This window comes from Vombatus ursinus, unplaced genomic scaffold (genome assembly GCF_900497805.2).
Source record: "Vombatus ursinus unplaced genomic scaffold, bare-nosed wombat genome assembly UNPS02014158.1, whole genome shotgun sequence".
In the NCBI taxonomy this organism is placed as follows: Eukaryota; Metazoa; Chordata; class Mammalia; order Diprotodontia; family Vombatidae; genus Vombatus; species Vombatus ursinus.
Window position 1 is genome coordinate 646748 of NW_020953936.1, and position 18269 is coordinate 665016.

Sequence of the window (18269 nt, forward strand, 5' to 3'; positions counted from 1 at the left end):
GGCTCAAAGCAGATGCCATGGCCATTTTTGGTATGTTTGTAGAAGGGACTTGGGTTTTGAGTAGAAGGTGGGTTGAAAGACCTCTGAGATTTCGTTTCCCTCCCACCCACTCCCAGCCACCACCTTATTGCTTTAGCATAGGTTTATATTATAAATATAGGTGTACAAAAGTATAGTTGGATCATATAGCATCTTTGCAACTACCCAACGAGCAAGGTAGTTCAAGTTATCTTCTCGCCTTACAGCCAAGGACTCTGAGACTTGGAGAAAAATGACTTGCCCGTGATCGTATGATGTGACTGGGATTCAAGGCCAATCGTCTGTCTCAAGAATATTGCTCTTCCTCTATTATATATTGCTTCCCTGCCTTGAGCAGCATGTATAACTTTAATTCACTGAACCACCTCAATGTTTCTGTATGAGCAGTTTTTAAAAAAAAAATTCACTACATAGGCTCGTGGCTTGCTAGGAGGAAGCATGCCTAGAAAAGGTGGGACTCTGTTATTCCTGGAGCACACTGAGATTGGTCCTTTTTATTTGATGGCCTGGGAATTAATAGGCCCTGGATGGATCCCATCAGTGGGATAAGGTTGCGGCCTCTGCTTACACAGAGGGGTTGGTCAGCTGGATGAAAACACTTGGTAATTGTTACTGAAAAACTCAACCTTGAAGTAATAAAAGTGAAATTAAATGAAACTGAGTTGATTGGCCTTGAGCTGAAGGTCACTTTTTGGTGGTCCTTTTAAAGGTGGGAGGGGTTTTTATCAAATGACATGTTTGTATAGTGCTTAGCATAATATCTGGCACATAGTAGGCACTATATAAGTGTTAGTTACTATTATTCCTTCTGTGTCCTAGGCTTTTTGCATTGATCTTGATGGTAATCTGTTTGCTTTAGGTTATTCTTAGAAATTCTGAAGACGAGTACACACTGGAGTGAGGAAGATTCCACTGTGCTAGTCCTCCAGTTCATCTTGGCCCTAGCCTCGGGCATTCCCAAAGTACATCCAGTCACCACTCCACGGTATGGTGGATCGTTGGGATTGGTGAATTGAAAGAGAATAACATATATTCAGGGAAGAAGATAAGCCCTTTTTGGGCTAAATATTTTCCAGAAAGAAGCTTGGCTGTTGCGTTCATGGGCAGTAAGAGCAGACGCTGCTTTACTGAGGCTGGATCTGATAAGTTGGAGGAATTAACTGAGGACCCCTGTAGTAAGGTGGGTTTGGACCCTTATACAGTTGGAATAGAAAACCTGTCTTTGTTTCTCTGGGATGATCTGGGAATCAGGTTTGGCCCTCCAAGAATTCCTTGCCTGTCCTGATGTGGGGGAAGGGAGTAGTGGGAGAGAGGGAGTGGTCAGACTTAATGAAGGAGCTGATGGTTTTTGATTGGTTGTATAATACTGAGCAGCAGATCAAACCTCAGGCCCCTTATACCTACTATAGATGACATAGAATTAAGCTTTTGGAAGGTCTACCTGTCGAGAAACACTAATTGGTTGTGCACCTTCCCTGTTTGTTACTGTTTAGAATAGTTTGAATAAAGGGTGGATCACCTTGGTGTTAAGGAGACTCCTGGTATTAAGCAGTGGTATTTACCTTCTTGGATGGCTTGCTCTAAGAAAGATAACACTGGTTAAGACCATGGAATCCCTGTGGAAGTGGGAGGTTTGGGTGGAGTCACCACATGGAGGACAAAGACCACCTTCCGGATAAAATTAGGAACACTGGGTGTAAGTAGTGTGTGTCCCTTTGTAGTTATGAATTAGCCTGAATATATAGCAGGCGTACATTCTGTTAGGTTTAGGGGGACTGATAGCAGTTCAGGCAGTTGTTTCATTACAGTAGGAAAGGTTCATTAAAAATCCCCTGGTTTGTCCAAACCAGGGGTCCTTCACGTGACCCTCTAGGTCTTCAAGTGCAGCCCTTCGACTGAATCCAAATTTCCTAAAATCTTTTTATTGGGATTTGTTCTGGGAAGTTTGGATTCAGTCAAAGGGCCGCACTTGAAGACCTAGAGGGCCACATGTGTGCTCAAGGCCCCAGGATCCCCACCCCAAATCATCCCACGCTGTTAAGATCAGGCACTGATGCATCCCTTGACTGATGGCTGAGTTTTGTATTGTCACAGCTGCCATAGGCTTTGATAGGAAGAGTAAGGCCCAGGAATGTGTCATAAATATTTTCCCCAATTTGATGTTTTTTCAAATTGTTTCTTTTATTATACAGAAATTATTCATTTTAATGTAGTCAGGCATATTTATCATATTCATGGTTTTCTTTCAAATTTATTGAATCAAAAAATGTTATTTCTTGGCTATAATAGAGAAAACCTTCCATTTTCTCCTCTTTTATTGTAATTTTTTTTATTTGTCATCCAGCTGCAATTCACTGGGATGTATAGTTCTGTTTAGTTCTGCAAAGAAGCTTGTTCGTATTTTGATTGGTATTGCATTAAATACATAAGTTAATTTGAGGAGTTGTCATCATTATTAATTGATCCATCCATGAACCTCAATTGTTCTGTTTCACTCCTTTTATATTTAGGGTCATTATAGTTTTATAGTTACTTTTATACAGGGCCATGTAATTGGAGGTAGGTTAATTCCTCGGTAGGGGAATTAGGTTTTGTTGTAAATGGAATTTCTTTTTATTGTATTATATTGATCATTGTTAACTAATAAATGCAGATTTAGTGGGGAAGGCCAAATCAATTGTTTTTGCTCTAGACCTATGATTCGATTACAGTGGATATCTCACTTATGTTCTTCCACGTTTACATCTTTTGCCACTGATTTATCTTGTGTTAGATGGCATGGTGGTTAGAGAGCTAAATCTGGAGTCAGGAAGATACGAGTTCAAATCCAGCCTCAGTCTTTTATTAGCTGTTGGGACTCTGAGCAAGTCACTTCACCTTTGCCTCAGTTTCCTTCTCCACAAAATGAGGATTAATAATACTGCCTACTTAATAGGTTTACTGCAAGGATAAAATGATGTAATATTTGTAATCTTGTAAGCCTTACAGGACTATGTAAATGCTAATTATTATTATTGAGTTTTTGAGTTTCGTCTCCTTAATTTCCTTTTTCAATGTGTTCAGATTCTTCTTCCAAGTCTTTTAATAAGAGCTCTGATTTCACTACTCTAGTAGTTCAGTTATTCTATTGGGCCTTCCTTCCACTCTGGTCATACTTATTGCAGAGCTAGTCTCTTCAGGAGTCTTCTGGCAGTCTCTTGTTTGAGGCATTTCAGTCATGTCCAACTCTTTTGGGATTTTCTTGGCAAAGACACTGGAGTGATTTGCCATTTCCTTCTCATTTTACAGATGAAGAAACTCAGGCAAATAGGGTTAAGTGTTTTGCTCAGGATCACACAGCTAATAAGTGTCTAAGGCTGGATTTGAACTTAGGAAGATGAGTCTTCCTGACTCTAGGCCCAGCATTCTATCTACTGTGCCACCAAGCTGGTCTCTTACCCTGTCGTATTTCTTCACTATGTTAGGAACTTATTTTTGCTTGCTCATTTCTCCGGGACTTTTTTTTTAATTGGGCATGGGGTATCTATCTGTCTGTCTGTCTGTCTGTCTATCTATCTATCTATCTATCTATCTATCTGTCTATCTATCTATCTATCTATCTATCTATCTATCTATCTAGTGTTAAGAAGGTGCAGAAACATTTTTGCAATGAACTGCAACATTCCCATGTTCACTTCCACACCTTAGAATCTTCCAGAGAAGAAAAGAGAGCACTTGGTTTTGGTGTCCTTAAGGTGATCCAAAGCATTCAGAAATTCAACAATTTGAGAAGCATCTCTAAAGTGCCCCACTATAGTATGCCAGCTGCTGTCCTAGGCATTGGAGATAGAAACCAAAGACAAAGTTAAAATAATCCCTGCCGTGAAGGACCTTGTACTCTACTGGAATCAGGGGGAATGATCCCAATAGAAAGCAGCTGCTTTGGTCGTCAGATTTGCCTCTGAACTGGTGGGAGCCCTGTTGCTAATTTTCTCCCTCTGGTCTTGATTCCCAGGAGGCTTCTAGCTCACTTATGCTTCTGTGTTCTGCAAGAGAGGAGAAATCATAAGACTGTACAGGAAAGCCAAGAGAAAAGAGCTCAACTTTGGGAGGAGATGACACTGCACTAAAATATCCCTGTGGCACCCCCAGACCCAAATGGGAAATAATTAGAATCTTCCTGAATCTGAGAATTGGAAAATGAAGTATATTAATCAGAGCTGTACAGGACAGTGGATTTTTTAAAACTGCACTTATTTGAAGCCCAACAATAATTACAGAGCGCGCGCACACACACACACACACACAGAAATACCACATAGAGGAGGCAAGAGGGAGGTTTTCCAGTTGGGGTTTGGGGTTTCCAAATGTCTCATCTCTGGCTACAGTCCTTGGCACACAACAGGTAGCAGAATCTTTTCATATTTCAATCAACATGGATTTATTAAGTGACTACCATGTGTCAAGTGCTGTAGGCACTGAGAATACAAACACAAAAGTGAGATCAGTCCCTAACGTTAAGCAGGTTACATTGTTTTTGAAAAACATTTTAATTTATTTTAGGGACTTAACTACCAATTTTTCTTTTTTTGTTATGTTTATTATAAATTTGACAAACAAAAAATGAACATTTCCATATACAAAGGATAGGAAGAGGATTGTATATTAAATTTTAACCTCTATTATATATAGCTTTTTTTTAAGTATATATTTAACACAGTAGTACCAACGTTGCCCTGCTAGTATATGTACTTTCTGAACTTCCTTTTATTCTCTTCTGTTTATTTTTAAATGATTCAACAATTCTTCCTTTTTTGTGTTACAATCACTACTCTCCTATAGTCCTCCTTAACTATTCCCCTCCCAAAAAAAGCCCTCACTTTTAGCAAGTCATTCAAAATATCTATATGTTGTCCATGTCTGAAAATGTCCAATTCAGCACCTGTGTTGTCTACCTCTCTTCTAAGTGGTCCAAAGTGAAATTCGTCATTAGTTTTTTGGAATTGTGATTTCTGTTGTTATGTTGATCAGAATTCTTCAGTCTGTCACATTGTTTTCCTTTCCATCAGAGTCATTGTATAAATTGTCTTGGTTCTGCTCACGTTGCCCCCGCATCATTTCATACAAATCTTCCTTGGTTTCTTTGAGTACATGTCCCTTTTGTCATTTTAGGCCCGGTGTAATACATTAATATGCCATAATTTGTTCAGCTGTTCACTAATTGAGCACTCACTTTGTTTTCAGTTCATTGCTACAAGTGCTACTATATCTATTTTTGTACATGTGGGTATTCTCCCTCTGCCTTTGATTTCTTTGGGATGTATACCTGGAAGTGATTTCAGTGGGTGAAAGGGAATTCACAGCTTAGTGACTTTGGGGGTATGATTCCAAATTGATTTCCAGAATGTTTGGATCAATTCACAGGTCCACCAGTAATACTGTTGGTGCCATAGGCTGTTTTCCACAACTGTTCTCTCAATTGTTTTTATCATTTTAGTCATCTTAGAAAGGTGTGATATTCCTTCCAAAACTCTACTCTTCAACTTAAACTTTCCTCTCTTTCCTTATCCCTGCTTATTTCTCTGTTGAGTTTAATGTATTTCTGTGCCATTTGTGGTGTGTGTCTGTTTCTGTGACATAGAACCTCAGAGTTTTTTTGATTTGCAGTACTATTAGTGATTTGGAGCATTTTTACACGTGGCTGTTGACAGCTTGCTCTTTTATCTTTTCAGAACTCCTTGTTCACATGCTTTCATCATTCATCTATTGGGAAATGGCTCTTATTCTTGCATATTTGTAACAATTCCCTACATTCCTTGGTTATCACATCTGTCACAGAAATTTGTCTGGAAAAAAAATGTTCCCCTTATTCTAATGTTCTAACTAATTCTAATGACTTGTTCAAAAAACTTCTCAAACTTACATGATCAAAGTTGATCATTTTATCTCCTGTGATCTTTTTTATCCCTTGTTTGGGCAGTACTCTTTTCCTATCCATAGCTTTGAAAGGTATCTCCATCCTTTCCCTTCTAATATTTAAAAATTATATGGATCTGTGACTGAGTGTGTGTGTCTGTGTGTACATGCTGAATCTATTTGGAGCTTATTGTGGTATATGGTAGGAGATGTTAGTCTAACTCTTTATTCCACCAGACTGTTTTTCAGTTTCCCTAGCAATTTTTGTTGAATCTTTACCCCTGTAATTGGAGTCCACGGTTCTGTTGAACAATGTGATATTGTTCAATTGTTTCTGGAACCTATGTACCTACCTGAGGTGTTCTGCTGAGCAACCTTTCTGTTTTTCCACCAGTACTAAATAGTTTGAATGATTACCACTTTGTAGTATGGTTTCAGATCTGGTACTGTTAGGGTCATTCTTTTGTCCTCTTTTTTCCATTATTTCCCTTGAGATCTTGATTTTTTTTCCCTCCAGATTATTATTTTGTCTGGGAAGAAAGGAAGGAAATAAGGGCCTACAATGTGCAAGGCCTTGTGCTAAGCACTTTATAAATATGTCATTTGATCCTCATAACCACCCTATGAGTTAGGTGCTATTATTATCACCGTTTTACAGTTGAGGAAACTGAGGCAGACAATAATTATTTGTCCAGGTTCACACAACTAGGAAGTGTATGAGGCTGGATTCCAATTTTAGCACTTTATACATTGTACCACTTAGCTGCCCAGAAATCTCAGGGAGGGGAAGAGAACAAGCATTTATTAAGTGCCTGCTGTGTGCCAAGCATTGTACTGACACTTCGTAAATACCTCATTTAATCTAGTTCTGTAAAGTACTCTTTTGTCAGTTTGATAGGTATGGGCACCAAATCAGTTCATTTAAGCAGTATTCGTCATTTTTATTATATTGGCATGGTCAAACCATGAGAAACTAATGTCTCTCCAATTAATTAAATCTATTTTTGTAAAAAATGTTTTGTGGTCATATTCATATACTTCTTGTGTGTCTTGGTACGTTATACATTTTATAGATATGTTGAGCTAGGTGGCACAGTAGATAGAGCTGGAGTCAGGAAGACTCACCTTCCTGAATTCAAATCTGGCCTCAGACACTTATTAGTTGTGTGAACCTAAGCAAGTCACTTAACCCCATTGGCCTCAGTTTCCTCATCTGTAAAATAAGCTGGAGAAGGGAATGGCAAACCACTCCAGTATCTTTGCCAAGCAAAACCCAAATGGGGGTCACAAAGAGTTGGAAACAATTGAAACGACTGAACAGTAATACATATTTTGAATGAAATTTCTTTTTCTGTCTCTTCCTATTGAGTTTTGTTAAGAATATATAGAGAAGGGCTAATGCTTTTGTGGGTTTATCCTATATCCTGCTGCTCTAGTGCAGTTTTTAATTATCATTTCCCTCCATCACGTTGTCATGCTTTTTTCTCTCTTAACCTCATACCTCCACCTTTACAAAGAAGGGGTTGAAAGAAAAGGAATGTGATCAACACTGCTAATCAATAATTGAAGTAACCTGCTTCTACTCCTCTGTCTCTCCTCTCTCCTCACTTAGCCTAGTGCCCCATCGCTGGTTGTTACCTTTTCTTTCTCTTCCTATTAATACTCTCTTTTCTGATTTACCCTCCAAAGTGAAGCATTTTACTTTGATTATTCCTTCTACTTTTCTTAACCCTCCTCTCCCCCTTCCCTATCCCTGCTTGTTTCCCTATTGAGTTTAATGTACATCTATACCAAATATGTTGGAGGAAGGAGCATTGACCTGGCTTCCTTTTTCTAGTTCAGATAAGAGTATCTTAAGGTCTAAGGTATGAGCTGTTTTAAGATATCCACTGCCCCACCACTTCCTCCGTGTTGCATACCCTTCTCGCGTATCTTAAACCACACACAAACTTGTGTTTGTCTTTCTTAACTTCTTCTTTGACTCTTGAAAACCATGAGATTCTGAAGGGACACTTGCCTCTCCCCTCTTCCCCTTAATGTAAGTATTCGTGCTCATTCCAATTGCTTAAATATATTTACCTTTATAGGTTCTCTTGTGTTTGTTGATCAAAGATTCTACCCAGACCTGGTCTACTCATCAGGAATGCTTGAAATTCCTATCTTCTATTAAAGGTTCATTTTCCCACTGTAGAATTACATATTCAGTTTCTCAGGGAAAGTTCTTTAGTGGTAAACCCTTATCTTTTGGATTTTGGAATTTTATATTCTAAGATATTCCCTCTTTTATTTGGGTTGCTTTTATGTGATCCTCACTCTGGTTCCTTGGTACTTGAACTCTTGCTTTCTGGAATCCTAAAGGGTTTTTGTTTGTTTGTGTTTGTTTCTTAACTAAGAAGGTTCAGATTTGGGATCTGATATTCCTGGATGTTTTCAGTTTGCGGTTTCAAAAGATGGACTGTGGATTCCTTTCTACATGGGCACTTTACTTTTATGAATTCTTAAAATATGATAGCTAGTATTTTTGTTTGGTCATGATTTTCTTCTTAAATATTGTCTCCTTAATCTATTTTCCAGCTTTTCCATTTGTTTTTGATAGATACCTTCCACGTTCTCCTAATTTTTCTGTCTTTTGACTTTGTTATATTTCTTGTTATCTCATGGAATCATTGAGTTCTATCTCTTCCATTCTGTTTTTAGGGAGTCCACTACTCAGGTAAGCCTTTTCACCTTTTTTTCTAAATAATAATAGTAATGATAATAATTATTGCTAAATCAGCTTTTAGATGGTGTCTACCATGTGCCAGGCAGCTTGCTAAGCAAGCACTTTACAAATATTATCTCATTTGGTCCTCACAACAGCTCTGCAAGGTAGGTACTGTTATTATCACCATTTTACAGTTGAGGAAACAGACTAAGAGCAATTAAGTGACTTGCCCAGGGTCACTGGGCTAGATTTGAACTCAAGTCTTCCTGACTCCAGGCTTGAGTGCACCATCCACTGTACCACCCAACTTCCCTCAAACTAAGCTCTTTTTCTGCCAACATTTTTTTTCTCCAGAGCTCTTCTTTTAATTTTAGCTTTATTTTAGAAAATATTTCGCTTTATGTCTTCTAGCCACTCTTAAGTCCTTGTGGCCAAGCGATAATTTTCTGAGTATTGCCATGTACTTGTTGAGGGGTTCCTCCCTTTCTCTGGGTTGGCCTGTCAGGCTTCTCTTAATTCACAGCATTTCTTGTTTGTGTTCAGTGTTTCCTTCTCTTGACTCTGCTCTCAGTTTCTGGAGAGGGGCTTTGTAGTAGGACCAGGCTCTGTCCTGCGTCACCTTAGATGGAATGAGGAGGCCCTGCTTGATCCCATCCACTCTGGGCCCCGGCCGCCCCTACCTCTGCCATTCTAGAAGGCTGAGACGAGGCTCCACCTTCTGCCACATTCCTTGTTTCTTCTTCTTTTTGTGTCCTGTCTCTTACCCCTTGCACGATCCCCAGCTGGGAGTTGCTTCTGTCCTCTTCTGTTTCCCTGATCAGCCTTAATTAGATGTGGGGACTGCCTTGGTCTCAGGCCTCTGGCAGGGCCCCCCACTTCTTCCTATGTCCTCTCATTGAATTACGTGTCTCTTGCTGTGGCTGCCATTGCTCTGAGACATACACTGTCCCTTCTTCCTGTTCAGTGACCTATGGGGGCTGGCTTTGACCCACAGGCTAGGGTGTAGATACTGCTTGCTTCAGGCCTTGATTACTAGAGCTTGTGCTTGCATTAAACGTGTGGCCCTTCATAGAGATCTTGAAAGTCATGGAAGAGCTTACTGTTGTTTTCTCTTTGGCAAACTTGATTGTTTTTCCATCTGGTGCTCTTTTCAGATCTTTATTTGTGTCTGTGTAGGAGAGCTGTGCCTCTTGGTGTTGTTTCCTATCACCACCCTATCTGAAAGTTGATCTGTTTTCATAACATCTGCATTTCTGAATATATTCATCAGCAACCCACACTCCCAACCAGTAAGTCCTGACTTATAGCAAAGATTAAAAAAAAAAAAAGATGGAGGGAAAGCAGGTCCGCAAAGCTAACCAACACATCAGCCAGATTAGGCAGTGTGCCATATTCCACACCCATAGTCCCCCACTTCAAAAAAAAAAGGCGGTGGGGGGAAGGAGGTGCTTTTTTTCATCTTTTCTCAGGACTAAGTCAGTAAAACCTTTTTGACACCACAAAATGAAATAAGCAGTGAACAACAAATGTCAAATACCAACAGGAAAGAAAAGTAGGAGGGGTAGGAGCTGGAAATAATTTATTGAGGAGGGAAATGGAATGATTAGATGGATGTAAGCAATTATAGATGCACATGCATGTCAGCAAGGGCTCTTCTCTCTTGTGGTCCTTGTTGGGACCACCACCATTTGACATTGCTGATCACCCTCTCCTTCCTGAGTTTTTGTGATACCACTCTTCTTTTACCTGTCTGACCTCTCCTCAGCCTACTTGCTGGCTCATTCATCTCCTGTCCACTGTGCGTATGCTGAGGCTCTCTCCTGATTTTGTGACCTGGGGGGTGGGCAGGGAGGATAGTGGCAGGAAGAATACCTTCTGCTCCCTTTTGCTGTAGTATGGGAACTAGGAGTCCCAGACTATTCAAGCCCAGTGAATGCCTTGCAGCGTCCCACTTTGTTGTGGGGTAAAGAGACTGGGAGAGGAAGGCTGAGGCCCCTTTGTTTGCTCCCTGCCTCTTGAGGCATGAACTAATGCTGGTCTTTTTTTCTGTGTACAAAAATTTCTGGCCCCAGAAACCCCAGCTCTATAGACTTGATGAAAGAATAGCATCTCTCTATAGGGAAGGAATGAATCTCCTTCTGAAAGGCAAACAGGCTCCTCTGATTTTTTTTTTTAGAGGGGACAGTAAGCATGGTCAAGGTCTGGGCTGATGGTCTGTCCACGTCACTCCTAACCTTTCTCTGCCTTCCTTCTCCGAGGCCCTCAGGAAGCCGGTCATCTACATCTGCAAAAGAGATACCGAGTTCACATGCCAAAGTGAGCAACCTCTTGTATCTTTTGAAGAAGACCTCAAACTTGACTGTCTTCTGGAGATACTCCAACTTCCAGATTCATTTTCTTGGTTGTAGAATCTTAAAGTTGAAAGAAATGTTAGATACCATCTAGTCTAATCTCATACCTAGTGCTGCCCTTGTGGCATAGCATGGCATGGAATGCTATATTTGCTGTTGGGAAGTCCTGAGTTCGAATCCTGCCTTTGACACTTAATAGCTTTGTACCCTCAGGCAAGTCACTTAACTGCTCTCAGACTCAGAATTCTCATCTGTGAAATGGGGGCAGGGTTTGGACTCTGCGACCTCAAAGGTGATGCGTTGTTTTTAATAGTTTTATATCTGGCACCTGTTCACCCAGGCTTTGCTTGAGCACTTCCTGTGGGAAGCCCTTTCTATTTTTGTGCAGCAATACTTATTAGATTAGGAGAAGAACTTTCTTTCTCTCCAAAATTGGCACCCTTTGGCTAAGTTTAATCCCTCTCCTACCTAAGATCTCAGGAATGTCTTCTCCATACCATTCAGATCCCTTGTGCAGTGCTCATTCTCCTCTGGATGTTCTCTAGTTAAATCTTATTAAAATAGCCTTTTGATCTTGTCACTCCCTTGCTCAAAAGCCTTCAATAGCTCCACATTACCTACAGAATAAAGACTGATCACCTTAGCAGCCGCCAGATCCGGTGGCCTTTTCTTAAGTCTCCACCTATCTCTCTTCCGCCATTTGACACTGCTGATCACCCTGTCTTTCCACCTGTCTGACCTCTCCTCCTCCTCCTTGCTGGCTCATTCACCTCCTGTCCGTTGTGGCTATGCCCTGAGGCTCTCTCTGGGGCCCTATTCTCTTGGTGACTTCATCAGCAACTGTGGGTTTAATTCTCTTCTGGCAGATGATCATCTTTAGGTGGAGAATACCTAGAATTTTGAGCTGAATGTCCTATAGACATCTCCAATTCAACTTATTAAAAAAAAAAAAGACTCATCCTTCCCTCCAAATCCAACCCTTTTCTGAGCTCCCTATCTCTGCCAAGGGTTTCCACTGTCTTTCTGGTCACCCAAATGTGCAACCGTGGAATTACCCTTTCCTCCTCACTCTTCTTACTCTGCATGTCTACTCATCTGTCAAGTCATGTCCGTTTTATCTGCACACCTCCTCTTCCTTCTCACTCAAATGGCCTCCTTAGGCCGGGTCCTAGTCAGGGTGTTGATTGTTGCTGTTGAGTCGTTTTTCAGTTGTTTCTCTTTGTGACCTTTTTGGGAGGGTTTCTTGGCAAAGATACTGGAGTGGTTTGCCATTTCCTTCCCCAGCTTATTTTACAGATGAGCAAACTGAGGCAAACAGGGTTAAGTGATTTGCCCAGGGTCACACAGCTAATAAGTGTCTGAGGCCACACTGGAACTCAGATCTTCTTGACTCCAGGCCCTGTGCTCTGTCCACTACACCACCTAGCTACCTAATCATACCTCTTGCCTAGATTACTGCAGTGGCTTTCTAATTGGTCTCCCTGATTCAGATTTCTCCCCACAACTGCCCAAGTTATTTGCACAGAATTTTTGAGTTGAAAAGTTTTTGGCCATTTGGTCCAACCCATACCTGAAATGAATCGGCAATGATCCAGCCTCTACAGCTGATGGCACAGTGGACAGAGAGCAGGCCTCAGGCATTTGCTACTTGTGTGACTCTGGGCAAGTCACTTAACCTCAGTTTGCCTCAGTAAAATGGGGATCATGATAGCACCCACATCACAGGGTTGTTGTGAGGATCAAATGAGACAATATTTGTAAAAGCCTTAGCACGGTGCCTGGCGTTTTTATGTTATGTTATCATATAAGTATTATATAAATGCTTAATCCCTTCCCTTCCCCCTTAAAGACTTACAGTGAGGGGAAAACCCACCATCTCCTGAGACAGCCCAACTCTGGCCTCTCTCATTGTGTTGGTGTTTTGGTCCCCTAGTAGATGATAAGGTTCATGAGATAGGGACTTTATTATCTACACTTAGTATCTTTCCCAGGACCTAGCAAAGTGCTCTACACAATAATACGTACAGGATTAATTAAATAAGTGGGTATGTATACTGAATAATCAAAGTAAACAACAAAGACAAGTAAATTGATACAAGTAAATATATGAGCCCCTTCAACTTCATAGTATTGGATAATAATAATAATGGTACTGAATAATAATAGTATTGAATAATAATTCAATACTATTGAATAATAAAATGATATAGTTTCAAAATAAACATTTCTGGCCTACTTTATGTTAGGATTTTTTTAAGCCTATTGTAGACAAAATATCAGACCAAAAATGATGCCTTCTCTTTGATACTTTTTTTTTAAACAATACATCAAGAACTACTTCAAGAAATAATTAGTTTTAGAGAAATAACATTCAAAAATCTGACAAATGTAAAATATGAATCACTATTAGACTGGATTAGAAAAGACTTTCTGCTTGAGGGAAAAAAATGAACAAGAAAACAGGAATGAGACAGGACTCCATATAAAGAATGTCATTTATTTAGAATTTAGGTCAGCCCATTAAAACAAAATTGGTCATATTAAAATAAATTAAATGCATTGTACAGATATTTTTAAATAATGAGACTTAAGAATAAATTAAAATGATCAGAATTAATGTACATATATGGATATGAGCACTACTCAGAATCACTTTTGAATTCAGTATTTCTTATCTGTCAACTATATTTGGCACATAATAAGCCCTTAGTAAATGCTTGACTGACTAAATTAGACCTAATCATTTGGTGTGCACAGCAGGTATAGATTGCTCATGTTTTGAACAAATGGTGTCATTGCTGGGCCTTCATTCCCAGGACAGAGTCACCATGGAATGTCATGAAAATAAGACCTAATGATTTCTCAAAGTACCATTTTGCTAAGATCACCTAAATATATATTATATTACATACAAAAAAGCAACAAGTTTGACAGGTTCAGACACACTAAGGTTTTCCTAAACTTGAAATAAACATAATTTGACAAAAGTTTGCACTTACAAAAAAAATAAGAGAGCTGATAAAATGCAAATACTTGTTTTTATGTATATGTTATACTTAAAAACCGGCTGATTTCCCCAAGAGGGAAACATTACTGGATTCATGAATCACAGGTAGGTTTCTGCTCTTCAAATCAATCATTTGTTTCAACCCAGATGTTCTGTTTTGAAGAAAAACCATCAGTAATCTTAAGTGAAATGCTTCAATTTCACTCATTAAATTTATCAGCCATGTTCCCATCACACTTTGTTTTGTAGTTCTCTAATACATTTATTATTATGAATGTATTTGTCTTATTCCCCTGTGAGACAGTATTGTGTTTGACCTGAACTTTCTGTCTTTCTGGTGCCTAGCGCCAGGCTCTCTGCACGTGGGCACTTAGTAATAAATGTCTATTGACTGATTGCTCTATCAACAGAGCTTAGGAATTAAACTAATCCAAACTCTGATTCATGAACCTGCTAATTAAATCTAGTTGTAACATATACACATTGACTTCATTTAATTTAAACAAAAGATGTTACTAGTCATTCTATCTCAGAAGACAGACAGTACTGGAATATCACCATTTGATATGAAGGTATATGCTTATTTTCTAAAGTCTTTGGAATAGGGAGTATGAAAAGCCAATTCAAGCCAAGTTGCAAACAACTCTTCCTATCCGGTCCTGGCCCCTGCTAAGTAGGCATCCTCAAGCTCTGGGTCCCAATGGCTATTATTATGATTATTTTTGGCTACTCATAAAGAAATGAAGACATGGTTGTCATAATCCTTTAACACAATCATCTAAAATCTGTGACTGAAGTTTCTCAAAGACTCTCTCTCTGTGTATGTAAGTATATATAGGGCTAAGAAAGTAAAATGGCTTCTTAGGCAGCTTGCACAGTTAACTGAGAAATAGTTAATTCTCAATTATCTGTAGTCATGGTTACTTTGACATGACACTGAGAATGTTCCTGGGCTGTGTCTCCTTATTACCCAGCCAGTGTATACTCAGGGAATGTCGACCTAGTAAAAAACATGATTAGGAAGGTAAATCTACCAAATGACAATCACAATGCATTTTAAAAGCTTGCCATTGATTTGGGGATTATCTAGTTCATTGAATTATTTACCTCTTGTACAGATATATCTCTGATGTTAATGTGAGATAACTGTTCATCCAAGTAAAGATACCTGCACAGTCAAAGTGCTACAAAAGTGAGGAGCCCCCAAACTGAGGACACACCTTCTCAACAGAAGCAATCTAGTGCGTGGGGGATGTTATACAAGGGAAGCTTGTTCAGCAAAATTTTTCATTGATATCTATCCATTTCAACAATTTCAATGCACAAATCTAAAGCCATGAGATAAGACTGATTCTTACTCATCTTTGAATCTGGTTTCAGAGTGCTATGGAAATAATAAGTACCATTACACAGATGGTAAATCTGATTTCTTTTGTTGCTCTGTTACACTTCCAAGTTTTAACTACCAAAGTTGTGGCTTCAACTGTAGGTCATGATTTCACAAAGTTATATAATCTGATGGCTGCACTCCCATTTATTTCACATGACCCCACCCCAACACAGACGTAAAGAAGTCCAAAAATTGGGGTGAATCAGGACTGAATTCTCAGGCTTTCTAAGCAGCACCACTCTTTATTGTGCCCACTGTGAGCCAGGAAGGCAGAGGCTGTTTCCCCTTCAGGCCTTATTTAAGTAATGTTCTTCATATCCAATTAATTCTCACAATCACACAAATTGACATTTGCCATGTTCCTTGCAACTTATTTCATTTAAAAATGCAACAAAAAAACCATTAATAATTGATGATTTTAAAAACTAGCAAAAGGAAAAAGTTATTCAAAATGAATTTGTTTTGCTTGACTATGAATATTTGTTACAAAGGTTTTGTTTTTTTTCTTTTTTCTTTTTACATGGGGGCAAAGGAGAGAAAATAAATGCATGTAATTGAAAAACAAAATGAAAAAATATTAGAAGGTAGATCATGTAGATCTTAAAGAAAAGATTGGTTGATTCAGAATTGCTTAAGACTTAAGCAAGATTTTATTCTGCTAAAGTATATGAGGATAGCAGGCCTGAAAAGTAGTGGGTTACCTACATCTATGCTACAATATCAAGATATGGAACTTTTTTAAAAAAAAGCCATATTATGGGGGCAGCTAAGTGGCGCAGTGGATAGAGATCTTGCCTTGGAGTCAGGAGAACCTGAGTTCAAATCCGGCCTCAGGCATTTGACACTTACTAGCTGTGTGACCCTGGGCAAGTCACTTAACCCCAACTGCCTCACCAAAAAGCGGGGAAAAAAAAAAAGACATTATGGACTATGATGTAAAAATAAGTCCAAAAGTGCTGCTTTCTTTGGCACAGAGATAGGTGATTGGTATCTAAATATTCTGAGGTCTAGCTCTATAAATACATGGACAGTAAATGTAGACATCAAATAGAAAGCTAAACAAAGAACAAAAGTGCACATTTATATGTCAAAACTACTTGTAGCTAAAATTATGCATTTAAAATTTTACTTTAAAAAGACAAACAATAGACTATTACATTTTAAGAACTTTCTTCAGGGACATATGTCTAAGTCCATCACTGCACTCGGCGTGTAGTATAATCTAACACCATACTTGCAGCACCAAGCAAAGCAGGATCGACCAAGTCTGAAACGACAACGTCTACAGTTTGAACTGAGAACAAGGCTTGTTGTCGGATCACGTCTTTAACAATGTTAACGTAATGACTTGCTAGGACTCCAGACAGGATCACAAGTGAAGGATTCATCGTGTGAAGGATATTCACAACACCAAGGCCCAAAGCTGTCCCTGCTATAAGAATACAAAAATGGTAGAACTAAGAACCGTGCAAAGGTAAAATCACAAGTTAATTTGAGAAACACAAATCATAGCCAAGAAACAGTGAAAATATGTGGGAAATTCAACAAAGTTAGTCACAGAACCAAAATTAGCTTTTTCTTAAAGATGATACTTGAATTTCAAAACCATGCATTACTTTCCAAAAATATTAACTATGCAGCATTATTTTGAAGACTGTCCCAATAAGATGGGTGGTCTCCTACCTGTTCTAAGAATACTAGCAGCTTTTGTATTGCCAAGCTTAGCTGCCTGAATGAGATGAAGAGCTCCAACAGTTTCTTCTTTTTTCATTGACATTCCTTCCACTAAGAGAAGGTCTTCTATTTTGGGAAAGATGAAAAAGACAGGGAGGGAGGGAAGAAGGGAAGGGGGGGCAGAAGGAGAGGGGGGGGGAGAGAGAGAGAAAGATCAAACATACACAGCATTAATAAATCCATAGTGATGCGTAAGGCTGAACTTGTCATTTTCCCACTTCCTTTTTTCCCCTCTATTAATGGTATCACCATCCTCCCAAGTATCCAGTTTGTTACCTCTTTTAAAATTGTACTTTTACTGATGCCTTTTGTTGTTTTATCATATTCATTTCTGGATATATCCTTCTCCCGTCCCTTATAATCGGGAGACCAATAAAGATGGAAAAAAAAAGGGAAAAAAAGCAGTTCAGTAAAACCAATCAATACATCAACTACATCCTCCAGTAGAGGTACTACTACACACCCATAGGCCCCTACCTCTGTCCTGTAGAGAGAGGAGATGTGTTTTCTTAGCTTTTCTCCAAGTACAAGCTTGGTCATTATAATTACACATCATTTGGTTTCAATTTATTATTCTGTTTACATTGTATATATTGGTTTTTAAATTTTTATTTATTTTTTAACATTATTAAAATGTTGAGTTCCAAATTCTTGCTTCCTGTAGCCTTGCCCCACCCTTTAATAAGGCAAGCATTATGATACCATTATACACGTAAAGTTATGTAAAACATTTCTTTATTAGCCATGTACTACAAAAAAAGGCAAAAAAATAAATAAGGTAAGAAACAGTATGCTTCAATCTGCATTCAGAGTTCATCAATTCTCTTTGGAGGTAGAGAGCATTTTTCACTGTAGGTCCTTTGGAATTGTCTTGATCAGAGTAGCTAAGTCTTTCACGGTTGATTACCCTTACAATATTACTGTTACTTTGTACAATGTTCTCCTGGTTTTGTTCAATTCACTTTGTATCAGTTCATATAAATCTTCCCAGGTTTTTCTGAAAACATCCCCCTCATCATTTCTTATAGCACAAGATTACTCCATCACATTGTATATATTGTGCTGGATCTGCTTACTGTAATCTGTATCAATTCATATAAATCTTCCTATGCTTTTCTGAGTTTTTCATATTCATCATTTATGTCACAG

At 38.9% G+C, this 18269-nt stretch overlaps 1 protein-coding gene across 1 annotated transcript in view; it reads right to left on the reverse strand.

Annotated features, from left to right (window-relative positions):
* Positions 1-16261: 16261 nt before the first annotated feature.
* GNE (glucosamine (UDP-N-acetyl)-2-epimerase/N-acetylmannosamine kinase) overlaps positions 16262-18269 on the reverse strand; it is a 55849-nt gene continuing 53841 nt past the window's right edge. Inside the window, exons 11-12 of the mRNA XM_027858994.1 lie at positions 17070-17186; positions 16262-16818 (exon numbers count right to left, since the gene is read on the reverse strand). Of these exons, the coding sequence (XP_027714795.1) occupies positions 16583-16818; positions 17070-17186 (353 nt within the window). The 3' untranslated portion in view covers positions 16262-16582. The remainder of the gene's footprint in view (positions 16819-17069; positions 17187-18269) is intronic.